Source organism: Manis javanica, chromosome 11 (assembly GCF_040802235.1).
Source record: "Manis javanica isolate MJ-LG chromosome 11, MJ_LKY, whole genome shotgun sequence".
In the NCBI taxonomy this organism is placed as follows: Eukaryota; Metazoa; Chordata; class Mammalia; order Pholidota; family Manidae; genus Manis; species Manis javanica.
Genome location: NC_133166.1, coordinates 16,954,528 through 16,972,801, shown reverse-complemented (window position 1 = coordinate 16,972,801; position 18,274 = coordinate 16,954,528). Strand labels below are relative to the sequence as shown.

General features: G+C 43.8%; 1 protein-coding gene across 10 annotated transcripts in view; it reads right to left on the bottom strand.

Moving 5' to 3' along the window:
- TENM4 (teneurin transmembrane protein 4) overlaps positions 1 to 18,274 on the bottom strand; it is a 711,224-nt gene that overhangs the window by 22,333 nt on the left and 670,617 nt on the right. For all 10 annotated transcript variants that reach the window (XM_073215955.1, XM_073215950.1, XM_073215952.1 and 7 more), the window contains 2 exons: positions 15,375 to 16,252; positions 2,057 to 2,229 (listed from right to left, as the gene is read on the bottom strand). In XM_073215955.1, coding sequence (XP_073072056.1) covers positions 2,057 to 2,229; positions 15,375 to 16,252 — 1,051 coding nt within the window. The remainder of the gene's footprint in view (positions 1 to 2,056; positions 2,230 to 15,374; positions 16,253 to 18,274) is intronic.

Here is an 18,274-nt window from a genome sequence, read left to right as displayed (position 1 = left end):
TCTCACACAGCATTCTAAAAATCTGCCTTAAACTTGCTATGCATTATTCACTTGCAATCTGTATTTTACTTCCTTTGAACAGTGAAAAAGCCTGTGTCAATTTATCTTTTAAAGCTGCTTTTGCTGAATCCACATATGTCCATTAGTGGTGACTTTGGATGAAACAGCATCTGTAGAGGCCCATCTCAAATGATCCCCATTTAATGTGAGCTGTGACTTCCCAAGGCTGTCGCTCATTAGCAGCTACTTCTTACTTCTTCCCATAGTTCGACAGAAGATGAAAACGAAAGAGCTTTTTACAAAGATTCTACTGAGGTTGCTGTAAAACTGAGCATCTGGGCCTGCTAGGTAAGAAGGAAAGGGAGTTTGGCAGACGTACCAAAGAGGGACAAAGAGGTGCCACGGTTCCTGGATCCTGAGATTTACTTTTCCTTTTCACATTTTAATGTTTCTAAAACTGGAATGTGTCTGAAGTTCTTGTATGAATTTTAGCAGTGTATCCTTCCCCTATCCTCCCCACCCCAAAGTTGTTATTAAATTGATGGTACATTTTAAAACTGAGGAAATGTGGCATTTTTGAATTTTAAAAAGTTGCCTAAATATAAGAAAGCCTGCATTAACTTTTGAGAAAAATGCTGAGAGCCGGCTGACAGGTATGTTGTGGATGAGAAAATTCTTAACCATAAATTAGGCCTGTAGGACAAGATGTCCACGAAAGAGAGGCCCTGCTATCCTTGGCCAGGCAGAAGCCTGGCTGGCTAAGAATTGGTACCTTCTCCTGGCAATAACCCAGTCAGAGCACGCATACCTGGGGGATGGCTCAGCCCGCTACTAAAGGGGCCTGGTGGGGACGGAACACCGAGGCATGGTTTCTCTTTCTTTAGGAACAGTTCCTGATCTTTGAGCTTTTTTAAAGGCATAGGGTACACTTTGGAGTAAAAGTGGTTGTGAAAAGATAGTTATTTTCTTATGGTAAATCACAGTGCCTGTTAATTAATTAGTTAATTAATCCAACAAGTACTTACTGAGCAATGCAGTGTACCTGGCTGATGCTGCGCCCTCTAAGTACATTCTCTAAAGAAACTGAGCAACCTGATGAGGCAGGTATTGTAATTCAGCCCCATTCCTCGGGCCCAGGAACTGAGGCTCAGAGAAGAGCGACTGCCCCAGTCACAGAGGGAGGCGGCGGCACGGTAGGCATCGGACCCATCGGTCCACCCCCGCACTGAGCTCTGCGCTGCCCCACACCATTCATCACGGCTTCAACTTGCTCTCTTTCCCCAGAGAAGAAAACTGGGGGCATGGTGATAGATGGCAGAGTCAGGACTAGAATTTGGGCCTTGACTGCCAGCCTAAGGCTTTTGGGAGTGACAAAGCCATCCTGTGGGTGGGGAAAACCCCCCGCCAGGCTTTCCCAGCCGTGACTGCTGCTTTCTTATGCTTACGAAGTCCAACAAAGCTGCAAGCACCACTCTGGGTCACCACGTCTCAGGAGAACAATTCAGGCAGGCAGCTCCCAGTGAGGTCTCAGCTCTGCTACTCATCTGAAGCTAAAAGATCAGCTCATATCAGGGATTCTTTGATGGACCCAGAGAGGAAGGGTCTCTTCTCTATGGAATCCTAGCAGAGGCACAAACCATTCTCACCTGAGCTTTGGGAAAGACTTCTCCATGTGCAAATCCCTGTCCTAATTAGGTGTATGTAATTATTCCTGCCCTTTGTCCTTGCCTGCACCAGTGTGAGAGTAAGCCTTTAATCTGGGAGCCATTAGAATGGCAGAATAGTGAGGTCACCTGATTAGCAGCTAACGGAGTCTCTACCCTTTGTTCTGATGATAATGGAATGAGACAATGAAATATTACTCTAAAGCTTCTGGGAGAGAACTTACAGGACTCAGGCTGGTGTGGTTTGCAAATTAGGTGGTAATACAGAGAGAAACCAGTTGCGATGCTTTTCCTATTCTCCCGTAGTAGCAGCTTGTTTCTTGTGTCCTCCTCTTCCAAAGGGGTCTGCCCAGCCCTCTGCCTCAAGGTTCCCAAGTCCCTCCTTGGCTCACCTTGCAGCAGTGTGTAGAAGGCACCTGAGGCAGACAGGTTGGTGGTTATGGTGACGTCATCTTTGCTGGAGGTCTCTACCTGGACATGCACCGAGCTGTCTGTATCACTTCGGAAACTGCTCACCTGGCCAGTGGGGAAGGTCACATTTGTCAGGCGGCCAAAGCTGTCGTACCTGAAAACCAAGGGGTGGCTCTGAGTAACAGAAATATAATGGTGCTATAGCTGGAGCTTGGCATGTTATACCTTATGTCACAGTTTTGCATGTTTCACTCTCTTTCTGGTTGAATACATTTTCATGTCTCCTCTATCTCTTTGCACATAGTTTTCAGGATAGGACTGTACCTGCTGGTATCTGACTGTAAGAAAATGACTTACCTTTCTGAGTTTCCTTTCCTGTGAGGAGATGAAAGCCCTGTCCTGTCTACCTCCCAGGATTACTGTGAGGACATGTGGAAGTGCCCAGGAGCTATATGCTAATATTCACCCACGAGGTGGGAGATGATGGTGGCCCTATGAGATCGACGACCCAGAGTCTTAGAGCTGGAGAACCCAGAAGTGATATAGTCACACATGATAACTGAATACTCCTTCAAACCCCCCAAGAACTGGGTATAGAGGCTTTTCCTGAACACTAGAGATGGGGTTCCTAGGAAGCTACAGATCCGGGGAAAAGGAGACTGAATTCAAACCAGGATTCTGTTGCCACCCAAGGAGGCTGGACAGATGGGCTCTTGAAGCCTATTCCCATCTAGACTGCCCATCTGGCACCATGCAGCAGTGTATCTGCAGCTGTCAGGATTCACAGCTTTGTGCTGGTATGGTCTTTTTGAAGCACCATAACTGAATCTTAATTCTCTATCCCATTCTCCTGAGAATAATAAAAGAAATACCTATCATTATTGAACAGTTACAATGTACCAGCTATGGTCCTAGTTGCTTCTCATTTCTCTTTCATATATTCTTTCATTTAATCCTTGCAACTAGTCTAAAAGGTATGTATCCTCTCCTTTTCGGAGGAGGCTTAGAAATTGAGGCGCCAAAGAGTAAAGTCACCTGTTCAAGGTTACACAGCTAGTAAGTGTGGTGGAGTCAAAATTCAAACTCAGATCTGTTTGCTTCCAAGGTGCCATCTGCTTCTGTGTCTTCAGTGAGCACTTCTGTGCTGTCCATCTGCAGGTGTCTGTCCCACCGGCTCTCCTACCTGCTGCAGAGTCATTGGGGGCCGGCAGGCAGTAGGCTGTTAACATTTTAGTTATGTTTAATTATGGGAGGCTGAAGTGTAGAGAGAGGTAGGTTTAAATAGCCCTTCTGCATTTGTGTGTGAATTCCTCATCCAAATGCCAATATTTCTGATTTCTTCTCATGCTCAAGCTTGCAGAATGGGTCCCGCCGTATACGTGTCCTCCATGTACTCTGAGCCTCCCTGCTGGACTTTTTTTCCTGCTTTGCTCATACTACTGGGGTAAATCTGGCCTTTGTGTCCCTGGTGGTTTTAGCAACGGTCAAATGAAGGGCCTGCAAATTCAGCTCCACCCTGGCTTTGTGCTGGGACCTGTAGGTCCTGCAGCACCTACAGTTTCGGGTGAGACTAGCAGGCCTTTGATGAGCAATTTTCTGTCCAAGGTCAGTTTTGGGTGCTGCATGGTTTCTGCCACCTGTTGACTTTTCTGTCCTGTCCCTGGTACTGATCCTGGCACTCTTTACCCTGTGACAGTCCCTGCCACAGTCTGTCACAGAGGAGGTATCTTTTGAATGAATCACCTAGTCTGTGACCAAAGACCAACTCTGGGAGAAGGGCCAAGGGGCTTTGGGAAAGTTCAAACTCTTTGCTGCTGATTGAGGAAGGGGAATGGAAGCCCTTTCTAGAAGGTGAGCAGCACAGAGGTCTCTACTACACACCTCAGGCTTGGGTTTGGTGGGGCAAGGCCATTGGGCCCTGTCAGGCCTTCGGGCTCTCCTGTAGGTAGTTAAGGCACTTTGGAAACCCGTTTCCTCTCACAATGTCTCATCTCCCTCCCTGAGCACTGAGTCAGGTTCTTATAAGAAATGGTCAGTCTGGCTTAGGGGAGGGTGGTGGTGTAGCCTGAAACCTGGACTGGAGGGCTGAAGGTGCAGAGTGCCCCTCACAGCTGGGCAGGAGGGTGAGTCATGCGTGGGCTGTGACCTGGCATGTTTGTCCTTTTCTCACCCAGAGACTCTCAGAGCTCTGCTCCTGTTGCCTCTAGGAGAGGCCAGTGTGCATTTTAATCCTTTATGGCTGCTAGAAATTCAAACAGGAAGGAATTTCTCAAAAATGTTTGCTTATCTCTGGGAGGCAGAATTACAGGTGATTTTAATTCCTTATTTTTATATATATTTTATATTCCCAAGATTTTCTAGAATTAACATGGATTATTTTCATAATCAGGAAAGTGCTATGACAACCTAAGTAAGGCCACAATGCAGGGAGCTCGTGAGCATGGCCACCTTGGGGAAGCAGACCTTTTAAATTACTGGCAATTACAGCAGGGTCTCACTGATAGGATGTCTGCCAATATCACTCTCCAGGCCTCTTCAGTAAAATATTACTAGGGAACTCCTTGTCTCTGAGCCAAAAATCAAGACACCCCACTTCTTCCCAAAACTGGTTCTGCACCATCTTAACTGTACCTGTGGTCTATGAGTAAGCTGAGTCCTGTCAGATCTGGAATCATCTTTTAAATCAACAGGAAGATCCATTTCATGGGATGGGGTGTGTTCTAGTTTGATTCTCTGAACACCTGATATCCATGTATATACTTTTTATTAATGAGACTCCTCACTCAAACTATCGAATTTCCTGACCTAACCAGATAAAAAAGATTTTAATTGGCGATGCAAGATACTTTAAAATGAGTTGTGGTGTATTATGAGTAAGATTTGACAGATTGTTGATTAGGGGTCAGAGGTCATATCATACTACTTCTAACTAGGCCTTGCTCAAATGCCACCTCCTAAAGCGCTCTCTGGCCTCTCCTGGCCCTTCCAGTGCTACTCTGGCACAGCTCTATCGCAGAAAGGGTCCCTGCATCCTAATAGCTGGCTTTTTTTTTTTTTTGAGAGGGTATCTCTCATATTTATTGATCAAATGGTTGTTAACAACAATAAAATTCTGTATAGGGGAGTCAATGCTCAATGCACAATCATTAATCCACCCCAAGTCTAATTCTCGTCAGTCTCCAATTTTCTGAAGCATAATGAACAAGTTCTTACATGGTGAACAAATTCTTACATAGTGAATAAGTTCTTACATGGTGAACAGTACAAGGGCATTCATCACAGAAACTTTCGGTTTTGATCACGCATTATGAACTATAAACAATCAGGTCAAATATGAATATCCGTTTGATTTTTATACTTGATTTATATGTGGATCCCACATTTCTCCCTTTATTATTATTATTGTTATTATTTTTAATAAAATGCTGAAGTGGTAGGTAGATGCAAGATAAAGGTAGAAAACATAGTTTACTGTTGTAAGAGAGCAAATGTAGATGATCAGGTGTGTGTCTGTAGACTAAGTGTTAATCCAAGCTAGACAAGGGCATTAAAACATCCACGGATGCAGAAGATTTCTCTCAAAACAGGGGGGGTGAGGTTCTAAGCCTCACCTCTGTTGATCCCCAATTTCTCACCTGATGGCCCCCCTGCGACTGTGCCTGTCTTAGGTTGTTCCTCCCTTGAGGAATCTTACCCGTCTCTGGCTAACCAGTCATCTTCCGGGGCCATACAGGGAGATGTAAAGTTGGTAAGTGAGAGAGAAGCAATATTGTTTGAAAAGGTTAGCTTTTTACTTCTTTGCAGATTTATGCCCTGTGGCTTCTATGCCCAGCATTTGTCTTGAGGTATCTTTACCACTTGGAGGAATTATGATACTCGGTAAATTCGATATGAAGCACGAATTCTATTTAATGGTTGTAATTAGGAAGGAAGAAGAAAAGCTATAGAGGTAGCAGACAGAAGAAAACATGGGAGGATTGATTATTTCTTTGACATATCTTCTTGTAGAGTAACTTAAGCATGTATAGGTTTTAAACTACTAATTAAATTGTGCACACACATTAACATAATAGGAATACAGTTACATAACCAAAGCAGATCTATAATTACCAGCCATCTCCAGTGAAGCCAAGAAAACCAGTTAGGCACCCTAGGCATTTGTGAAAATTTGTCTATGATATGATGGATATTGTCCAACTGTACTTGAACAGTCTGAGAGAAATCCTAATAGCTGGCTTTTAAGTTGTCTCCTGCTTTGGCCTGGGAGCTCTTGAGTCAGGACAGAGAGCCAGACAGCCAGGCTGGGAATCTGGATCCCACCAACTGCAGACAATGGGACCTTAGAGGACTGGCTCTCAGTCTGTTTCTGCTTCCCCAGCCCTGGGGGAAGGGAAGACAGGCAGGGAATGCTGGCAGAACAAATAAACAAATGCAGGATTGGACATATAAGGCCTCTTTCCCGCTCTGTTGGAGATGAGAGACCTCCTGCAGACCACATGCTACCTCCTGCAGGACTTGACAGAGGCTTGACACACAGTAGGTCCATGATAACCATCTGCTCAATGTATAAATACAGAGACAAGTGCTTTCACTAAAAACTTTAAGTCTCCGTAGGCATCTGCCCAGAGTATTAGTATCCAAGACAGAAAGAGGCTTTGTATAAAGGCAGACAATTGTAATTATTATTGAAGGTAGCCTGTAATACATAATTAAATTGAGCCTGAAGAAGATACAATAAAAAGGCCCCATGCCTTCAAGATCTGGTTTTCATTTTATCTGAGATGGCTGAAAACAGTAATTTTCACTCTCACATTTTCCATTAGAAGGACTGAATGTCTTAATTAAATGAACATCAGATAGAACAGCCAATTTACAGAATTTTCTTGTCTCTTACTCATTCATTTCAGGGCCTTCCAGAGCTTGAGAAATGCCATTGGATCTATCTGCTGCCTGATCAATACCTATGATTATCCCATCAGAACACCACTGCTTCTGCCTCTGCGGGGAAGAACTGGAGCTGACCATTCTCTGGACCTTGAAACCTTGCCTGTGGCCCCTCTGTGGAGCCCTTTCTCTTCCTGCTACTGAGCTGCCAAGAGAAGGGAGGCTGGTGTTGCCCAGCAAGGTACTGGGGGTGGTGGGGGGATATTCTCTGCACCCTCTGAATTCCAAGGGGCTGTTTTAATCCTTGGCCCCATGACTGGGTGACTTCTGGACAATGAATTGACAATGGCCCCTGTTGTGGACTTTTTTAAAGTACTGGCCAATTTTCTTTCTTTCTAACCAAGAGGAATGGAAGGAACGTGTTGGTGCGTGAAGGTCCTTGGAGCCGCATGGCCTAGGTTTTGAATCCAGGCTCACCACACGCCAGCTGTGTGAGCCTAGAGCATGGGCATTCTGTCCTGTTTTCCTGCTAACCATCAAACTCCCTATCCCAGGGCCAAGGGATATTACTTCAGGTAGGCCACATATAACTTCTGTGAGCCTGTTTTCTCCTCTATGAAATTAGGATGATAATACTTACCTTAGGTACTGTGAATATCAAAAAAAATATGTGAAGTGCCTGTAGGACCCCATGGGACTGCCCTCACTACAATGTCAACTCCCTGTGGGGAGGGACTTGTTCGGTCACTGACATATGCTCAGAATCTAGAAGAGGGCCTGCCACATAGCAGACACTCAGTAATGTCAATGTTTGCTGCTTGAATGACCTGGTCCTTTGTGCCTCTCTTCCTGCTTCACTTTGAACCCTATTTTTCCATACTTGCTGCGTTCTGCTACATCTATTTCTGTTCTCCAAACATGCCAAGCTCAGACCAGGCTTGGGGTGCTCATACATACTGCTCCCCTGGCTGGTGAGGCTCTTCCCTCCAATGCTGTATGGCTAGGTCCTTTCGTTACTCATGTTTTAGTTCAAATGTTACCACTTCAGCCAGGTCAGCTCTGATCACTCTTTCTGAAATAGATAGGTCCTTTCATTTCTATCACTGTCTTATGTATCTTCATTATACTTATTATATTGTTTATGTATTTGTTTGTTGTCTGTTTCTTCCCACTAGAATGTAAACTCTGTGAAGACAGGGGCCTTGTCAGTATCATGCCTAGAGGAGTACTCTGCATACAAAAGGTACTCAATACTTATTTCTTGGATGAATGAATGAATGAATGAGCAAATAAATAGTAGATACTATTATTGTTTTTTCAAGATGTAGACTGAAAATAACTATGAACTCCACCCCTTTTACTTCCCCCCGTCTATATGAGGATGGAAAAGTTCACTAATATTCATAGAGCACCTTTTATGTACCAAGCACTGTGCTCATAACCATCTTTTAAAGGGAGGCATTATTACTGTCATTTCAGTTTCGTGAAGCTGAGGCTCAGAATGGATAAATAACTTGCCTAAGATCACACAGGTAACAGAGGAATATAGATTCAAAGTCAGATCCCTCTGACGTTAAAGTCTGTGTTCTGTCATCAAGCATCCCATAAAAATGATGCTGTTTCAGATCAAACCTTTGTGTTCAGCACTATGTTAAAGAAAAAATTGTGTTTGGGAATCTCAAGTGGGTCAAGAAGACTGACAGTTTTCTCTTCAAGATGCTTTGCTTTGATCACATTGCAACTGGCTTTGCAGTGATGCCAAGTCCCCATTTGGGGCTGTGATGGAGATGGCTAGAGGACTGCCTTTTCATTATTTCCATTCACTGCCTGTTTTTCACCCTACTTTCCCAAAGAATCTCTGGAACATGGGGCAAGAAAACACATAAAAGATTCATACAGCTGCTGTGAACCTGGCTCTCAGAAGAGGACTGCTAATGGGTATCATCACACACACTGCCAGGCTTCTCCTTCACACTCAATATTTCAGATCTCCAGCCACTTACCAGCTGCTGCTGGCAAGGAAAATGCCAAATTGCCCCTGATACTAACTTTTTCTGACTGGGACATTTTGGTTGGAAAATGAAGATTTGATTGTCATGACTTTCATCTATGATTGTTTCAACCACCAGCATCATCAAGAGGAAGCGGACACTGCATCCTCTGTGATTAACTAGAGTTCACAGCATGTGCACCATGTGCACACAGATAGTTGGTATCATGGCATCATTAGCTCCTTCAAAATGGTACCAGAGCACTTTTTGGCTTCTGCAATAAAATCTTACACTTGCTGCATATTTTTCACAGAATATATCCCAACAATGAACTCTAGCCTTCAGGATTTCTAAGATCTGGTCTACCTTACCACTGTTGGTCTTATCTCTGACTACTGATGTACCTGAGGCAGTGCATCTGGTGGAAGGGACTCAGGTAGATCTGGGATTGCATCCTGGTTCTGCTGCACATGTGGGTCTGTGAGAGCCAGCCAGGATCTGTGCTGGTTATTCTGTTCCCCCCTCACATCCATTTTGTGTCCAGAGGAGCTGACCCCTGCAAACTGTATCACTGGGATCCCTTTGATGTCTTTCTTATGGTTGAATTCACTCAGTGGTAGGTACTGGCAAGAGACTGGTAGGCTAGAGGGGAAGTTTTCATTACTTCCTATCTCTTTCAGTGCCATATTTATAAAATTTATAATAGTGGCCATATCTGTCCACAATTACAGTGTGTGCCAGAGGCTTTTCCTTTGTTGTTATAGCTCCTACTGGGCTTCACTAACAATATCCTATTCCTTCCCTGCCTTGTTCTTCAGCCTGAGGGTTGGTCATAGTTGTTCAGTGTAAAAACTAAAAAGTGCTGGATGCCTCACCATCCTTTCTTGGTTTTCTTATTTCTGCCTATACCTCTATAATCTTTCTTTATTTGAAAGATACTGTTTTGCTAGGTATAGAATTCTGGGTTGACAGTTTTTTCCCCTTCTAACACTTCTTTTACCTTGCATGTTTTCTGATAAAAAGTCTGCTGTAATTCTTGTCTTTGTTTTTCTGTATAAAATTCCTTTTCTTTTTTCTGGCTGCTTCCAAGATTTTTCTTTTTTCAGCAGTTTGAATATACACCTACCTAGATATGTGTGTGTGTGTTTATTCTGCTTAGTGTTTTCTGAGCTTTTTGGGTCTATGGTTTGGTGTCTGTCATTACTTATGGATAATTCTTGACCATTATTTCCTTAAATATTTCTTCTGCCTTGCTCCTTCTCTCTTCTCATGGAATTTCAATTACATGTGTATCAGATCAGCTGATATGGTCACCAGCTCTTGGATGCCCTGTTCTGTATTTTCTGTGACTTTTTTCACTTTGTAGTCCAGTTTGGATAATTCATATTGACCCATCTTCTTTCCTTAGCTGTGTCAAATCTACTGATAAACCCATCAAAGACATTCTTCATCTTTGTAACTATTTTTCACTTCTAGCATTTCCATTTGATTCTCTCTTAATAGTTTCTATTTCTCTGCTGAAAGTATCCATCTGAGCTTGCATATTGTTCACCTTTTCCATTACAGCCTTAACATAATTATAGTTATTTTAAATTCCCTGGGAGATTGTTCCAAGATCTGTGTCATATTTGAATGTAGTTCTGATGATTCCTTTGTCTCTTGGGAGTGTGTTGCCTTTTCTTGCCTTTTTGTATGTTTGGTTGAAAGTGTGCCGCATCTTTGACAGCAACGCAGAGACCAGAGTAACAGGCTTTATGCCTGGAAATGGGTATGAGTTTCCTCCTGCTAGGACTTTCGTGAGGGGATTTGAATTAATTTAGTTAGGATTTGGGCTGGCTTTGAAGTTTGTTATTTCTATGGTTAACCTTAGTGCATTATAGGCTTTAAATTCTTCTAGCAATGCTTTGTTTTTAGCTTGTGAAACCGGTTTGCCAGAGGGTATTTTTTCCCCCCAACGTTAATTCCATCACAGCTTTAGATCCCCTCCTGATAGGGGCATCAGAGAGGTCTCATCCCATGGTCTTGCTCCTTTTAGTTTTTCCCTTCCAGCAGTATTCTGCTTTTCACTGTGATGTTCAGCTTTTTAGCTAGCAGTGGGGGTGGTAAACATGAGAGAGTTCTCTTTTGTTCTGATTTAAGGCTAAGTCTCTTTTACCCCTGTGTCCCTGAGTCTCAGGAGTGTGTTCTCTTCAGTGCTGCTGCCCTTTTTGCAGGCTGTAATTCTGGGCCAATTACATACTTCTACTCACTTTCTAGCAGAAGTTAATTTTTCCCCCCTCTTCTACCTATAGTGAGTTTGTACCAGTGCCTAACTAGGATAGTATTAGTTGTCCTTCTCTCCATAGATGAAGGCTTTTGTTCCTCTCTGGGAGATAAGGTGAGAAGGATCTGGGTGGAATAAGCAGTTATTTGTGCCCCTCTGTGAGCAGCTGCAGTACCCCTCCCCCAGGCCTATGGTAAAGGACACTTTCTTAAATTTTTCTCTTTTCTGAGAGTACCTAGAGGGGTTTGTGGAGAAAAGTTCTCGAGAGGATGGGGACTCTCCCATTTTCTACAGTCTCCAAGAGCTTCATACTCTTCTGCCACTATACACTTAGCCTTCAGGAGCTTGCCAACCATCCTAGCTGAACTTTTTTTACTAGTTAGTGGTTATGTTTATCCCCAGGGAATCTAGTGCTCACATTTTGTCTTTCTCATCAGGAGTAAGTATCTCCTTGTATTGTCAGTTACCCTGTGACCTCAGAAAAAGAATTGAAGAAAAAGTCATGAATTTACCATTTGTCTGGCTTATTTTCATTGTAAGGTTGAAAAGAATCCACTCTTTAGCTCTTACATCCTCAAGCAAAACCCAGAAGTCTCTTAATTTGAACCATTTGAGATGAATTCTATGTCCTGCTGGGAGCACTGATGATGTTGGGATTTGAATGGAGTATTCTTCTTACTACGGCATATTTTTTTCCCCTTCAACTTCCTTCCCTCTGAACTTACATTTCATTTATAAAAATATTAAGTGAGTACCTACTAGGTGGCATGCCCTACGCTTGATACAGAGATAAAAATTAGATTTTCACAGTAGTTAGCATGAGCATAACTATGGCAGGAGCTGTCACAGGGCACCACGGGATGCCAGAGCCCTTCCCCCTAGAAACTTTGCAAAGCTGGTTTCAACTGAATGCTGGAACCTGCCTCATGTTCATCAGGCTGTTTTCTTAGCCACCAAATATCATCTTCCCAGGAGTCCAAATCTGAAATTAATGATGCCACACATTGAGATGAAGATTGAATTATAGAGTCCTTTGAGGTTTTTTACTAGCAGACCTATGGACTGAGGGAAGGAAAGTAATCTTGATAACTCAGAACTGTGAACTCTTTAAGTCAAGTTGCTTTAAAGTGTGTCATGTTTGTTAGATGTATTATTTAATCTGTTGAGAAGATCAATAAAGCCAACTTAAAACTTGTTTCAGCAATAGCCTATGTCACAGGCAAGCTAGGGCTGGTTTTTTTTTCTTTAATATTAGAGCATTTGGGTTGGAATCCACTTAGCTACCTCTTGATGTTACAAGTAGGAAATTCACTAGAGCATTGTACATTGGCAAAATCCGTCCAAATCTGTGTTAAGACACACCACAAACCTTTACTTCTTGGGAACTTCATAGTTTGCAAAGTATTTTTACTTCCAGTATATCTTTAGTGTTCTGATCCTCAAAAGGCCCTGAAACAGGGTAGGGCAGGCATTATTTCTGTCTAGGTGAGACTTGGGTATGACTTTGCTCACAGTTGAGCTGAACCATTCTTCCTCGATGCACTCTACATGCCTTTTTCCAGCCTGTTTTGGGTATGCTCAGGGACCTGATCCCTTTTTCCTAGTTCATACCTTGATCCCTGATCCCCTTTTCTGAGTTCATACCTTGAACCCTCAGACTTGATATTTGATTCTGTTCTTCTGGTGTGACCTCTAATTCCTACCTACGTCAATTACAACCTTTGTCTTCTCCTCTGATTAATTTACTTGCAGCTGCTCCCAGGTAATACCTTTCATGCCCAAACAATATTTCTGCAGTTACTGTAACTGCCACTTACTGCTTGAAAAAACAACACTAGTAACAGACGCTCTCACTTGAGGACTTAGGATGAGTAGGTCATTGAGTTTTCCACATTTTATCTTATTGAAATTTAGAACCTCAGACTAACCCTATGAAATAGATACATTTTTACTCCTATCACAGATAATTCACCAAGAACCCAGGGTGAACTCAGTCAGTGTAGGTGAAAGAACACGGATTTGGGTTCTGGCTCTGCTATTTACTCACTGTGTGATTTTCTAGTAGCTATCTAATCACTTTGTGCCTCAGTTTGTTCATCTGTAAAACATGCGGATGATAATTTGTACTAAGATTGCCACAGAGATTAAATAGGAAAACATCTGGCATACAGCAAGATCTCAATAAAAGTTGAGTTTCTCTTTTTATTTTAGGGCTTTCATCGTCCATTTGTAGATACTGCTATGAAGTTGATACTTTGGATTTCTAAATGCCATTTTATAAAAAATGACTGTACCAACTTCCTTCTTCATAAACCATCAACCATGGCTGTATGTTTGATCAGGGAAGACAGGAAGTGGGAAATGGGGTCCCTCCTGGTAGAGGTGTAGGAAATGGTTTTAGATTTCAGGGATGGTTGAGAGTTAACAGCTGCAGAGATGTGTAAGTATTTGGTGTGGGATTTGAGGGAGAGACCTTGGGAACTAGTTGAGTGTACTGTCTTGCTCTGACAAAGAAACCCCTGTATTAGCTAGATAATATGTAAGAGATATTTCCATCAGGCAATGGGGGAAAATTGAATTATTTAGTGTATTTTCATTTTGATGAGTTAATCAAGATAATTGCTGTTTTTCTGGATCTTTGTCATTTCTTTGTAATTAACAAGGCCCTTGTTTGGAGAAAGGAATTTGGCCAGTGAACTTTGTACAAATTGCTATGATATTTGTTGGTGCAAATTGTATTAAAAAATCTATTATAGACCCTTTTCCTTTGGATTCTGACTGTGAGAAACTGATGGTTGATCAAGCTTGAGAAAAATTTACAGTTCCAGGATTTAAATTCACTTGGGATTAACAAACTGAGCAGGGGACAGTGGGACAGAGCTGAAAGAACATGAGCTCTGGCATCAGACTGACTTGGGTTGTAATCCCTGTTCTAACATATTCTCACTATATAAGAGTAGGCAGATGAGCCTCTCTGAGCCTCAGTTTCTAGTTCTGTAAAGTGGATAGTATCACGCATCCTCCAGAGCTGTTGTGAGGTTTAATTTCAATAATGTGGTTCTTATCCCATATCTGATGCTCAGTAGGCTAGTTCCTTCTCCATTGCTCTCATACTTACCTAATAGATACATATCAGTAGTCTCAGTTGCCTGGAATATGGCTAAGACCTCAAAAAAAAGCTTTAAAAAATATAAGTAGAAAAAGAGATATTACAAAGTCCATTCATTAAAATAGCTCATAGAAGAAAACCATATATATATGTTATATATATATTTGATTTTAGCTAGGTTGAAACAGTCTGATCTTCTGGTTCCCTGACCATATCACTTAAAGCCCTATCCTAGATGAAGAAAAGGGAAGTGAGCTACTTGAGGTATGCACAAAGACTGAAACAAATAGTGACACACTAGTGCCACACTCAGGGAGGAAGCAGTAAAAATGTACCCATTAGACACGAGCTAATACAGTTTAGAATCACTTTGGGTAGGGTGCAGAGTTCTGCAGCTTCATTTCCTCACTTCCTGGAAGCTACCTTCATATTACAGCATAATATACAATTGTGGTTGTTCCTCACTAATGACCTTGATTCATAAGAAGAAAAGTTTCATTGTGTTTGTATAACGTGTTTGAGAAGGGAGGCACTTCCTAAACTCCATCCAAAATGGGTAAAGTGAAAATAAATTTTTTGAAACTTGAAGATGTGAGCTTTGATTACATTTGGAAATTCATTCACATGCAGCTGTCCCTTCTCCCACTGCTGTATTTCTGGACAGTGGTCATGATGAAGATGCCAGCACTCCATCAAGTACTTTTCATCTACATCACTTCCCTGTGGCCTGTTGGGCAGGTACCCATTGTTTCCATTTTACAGATGTAGAAACTGAGGCCTAGAGAGATTAAAGCCCATGGAAGAGTTGGGATTCAAGCCCAATGCCTCTGACTCCAAAGCTATGCCCTGTCTCCTACACTATGCTCCTTCCTACGAACAGTCATCTGGAATATGAATGTACAGAACATATTATAGGCAGCAGTTTACATCCCAAATCTTGAACTAAAATGAAATATCTCAAAAATTAATACAGGAATTGCCATCGATTCACTTCTAATCCTATAATACATCTCATGAAACAAAACATCAAATGATCTTGTCTTGGTACTTACTCGTAAAATGTCGTCCATCCATTTTCATTGCTTTTGGTTGCCAGGAGGCCGGAGTTGCCATGGTATGTCATCATGGCCAGCTCGTGTCCCTGTGTGGTCACACTCTTGAGGGCACTGTTGGTGCCCATGGTCACCCAGTACACCTGGCCGTCGGGGACCACCAACCAGAGTGGCATCCCGGTCGAGTCTCGGCGGACGTTCACCATGTTGCCGTTGTTGTCCGTGATGAGTGTGACCTCGCCGTCCCCAGTGTAGGTGAAGTTGTACAGGTAATCTCCTGTGGTCAGGCTCTGGGTGTACAGATGCTTGCCGCTGGTATCAAACAGGTAGAGCTCCTGGTCGATTGGTGAGGACAGCTCATACATGTTCTGGGTGTTGAGGAAAGGCTTGTTCTTCCTGATAAATCGAATCCGGATATTCCCAAGGTCAGCCACGTAGAGCTCTCCGTCAGCACACACAGCCAAGGAAGATGGAGTATTCAGCTTCGCATCCTTGGCATAACCATCATCTCCAGAGAAACAATCACAGTTGGCATCATTTTTACAGTCGCAGCCACTGGGAGCCCCGGCAACTAGTGAGATCTCTCCACTAGTGGTGACCTGCCGGATGCGGTTGATTTTCTTTTCATCAGTCTCAGCGATATACAGGACCCCGTTGTGAGACACAGCCAAGGCGGTGGCTGACTCCAGGGTTGCATGGATGGCCACCTTGCTCAGCAGAAAGTGGTCGATGCCGGGGACTTGGCAGTGCATTGGCCTCCCAGCGACGATGCGCACCTGATGGTTTTCGGAGATTTGCAGGACCACGTTGTTGTCGAGGACATAGAGAGAGTTGTCCATTGGGTTGATGGCTAAGTCTGTGGGCCACTCCAGGCGAACCTGACAATGGAGACACTGACACTCAAATGCCCGGCAAGGTGCCCAGCAATCATCCCACTCCCTGTTCAGCCTGCAACTGTCCCAAGTGCCTTCTCATGCAGCCCCGCCTGATGCTCACAGAGTCTGTCATCAACAGCGGATGTCAGCCCCTGATCAGACTGAAACCATGAAGAGCCACCCCTGAGGCATCTGTTGGTCTCTAGACTGACCACACACAAAGAGGGGGTCAACAACAACAAGAAGCAAAGAAAAAGTAGGCAAGGGCTAGACTTTGGAGTCAGATGGGCCTGGGTTCAGATACTAGCCCCACCACTTACGACCGTGGGCAAGTTACTTTGCCTCTCGGGGCCTCAGTGTTTGCATCTGTAAAACAGGAATGACAACAGTGTGGAGTGACCCACAGGAAGCCCCATTAACCGCAGCTGACGTGAAGGAGTTGGGAGGGGAAGGCAGACGGAATCTGGAGGCTCAAGTAGGAGTTGTTCAAGGGCGTAAGAGAAACTCTCCATGAACTGGGGAGAAAATATTAATGCATGGCTAGGTGCTAGGGATGTCAAGACAAAATATCCATGGCTCCTGCTTGATGGTTCCAGACAGTGATTCTCAAATCTGGTTGTCCATTCCAATTACCTGCGGTGATTTTAGTAGGTAATGGTGCTCAAATGCCATCTCTGCCTGTTAAAACAGATCCTTGGGTGTGGGCAGAGCACTGGCATGATTTCAAAAGCTTCCTGGGTGATTTGGACGTGGGGCTGGGGACCACGGTGGATCCTCCTTCAGGTGTGATCGCTGGACCGGCAGCGCCTGGGAGCTGGTCAGTGATGCAGAATTCAGCTCTAACCCCAAACCTGCTGAACGGATCTGCATTTAAACAAAATCCCCGGGTGGCTCCTGGGCACTCTGCAGTTTGTGAAGCCCTGTCCTTGAAAATGGCTCCTAGCACCTCAGAGAGCAGGTCCTCTGGGAAGGGATCAGCGAAGCTGCCAATGGGAATGAGGGGCTCAGAAGTCCTGGGCCCTGGTCTGAGCCTGGCGGGGAGGCTGGCAGGCACCACAGTGAGCCTTTGGGTGGGCATGCCAGGACTGCAGCCAGCAGGGTCTGAGCTGAGAAGCGCCTACTTCAGTTGGGGTGGAGGCTGGACTGCTGGATCAATACACTGGGAGGAGCTGGACCCAAAGGAAGCCTTTGGCCAACTGTGTCCCCGGAGGCCCAGCTGCACTGCACATGCGCTGGAAGTGCTGACACGTGCTGCCTCCAGCTGATTTATTAACGCCACCCCATGGGACACATCACCTCAGGTTCCTGAGCCCTCTACAAATCCTTGACATTCAGTCTAATTTGGGGCTTATTTACATGAGTGTATGACTTCAGAGAAGAAATTTCTGTTCTAGGAATTTGTTCTTGTACATCGTGTACACAAGGGTGTTTCCCACAACCATCTAAGTCATGGTGAAGAACTGGAAGCAACTTAAATGCCCGATGACAGAGAACTGGCTGCAGAAATGACACTGCATTTAGTTCACCCTGTAACTTAGAATGCTCTGAGCAGCTGTTAAAAGTGATGTTATAGATGGGTATTTAATGACATGGGAAACTGTTCACTATGTATTAATTGGAAAGAACAGGTTACAGAACTGTAAACTCAGTGTGATCCTAATTGGAGGAAAATACACAAATAGATTATGGATGGAGGGGAGATTGAAAGCTTGAAGGGATTTACACTAAAATGTTAACTGTATTGGGATTAGAAGTAATTTCAACTCTCTTCTTCGTAACTTCTCACATTTTATGTTTTCTACAATGTACATGTCGTAGTTCGCAAATGTAGTAAGAAACCCCAGTAAACTGAACACAAATGAGGTGTGCCCACTACCTGCCCCTCCAGCTCAGTGCCATTCTCAGGATGAGGCAGCCCCTTCTCATTTCTTAGGAGCATGATCATCAGGCCTACTTCCTAAAGTCTTCTTTTCTCCCTCCCAGCCCGGGTCCTTCTGTCCCCACAGAGGCATGCCAGAGCCACCT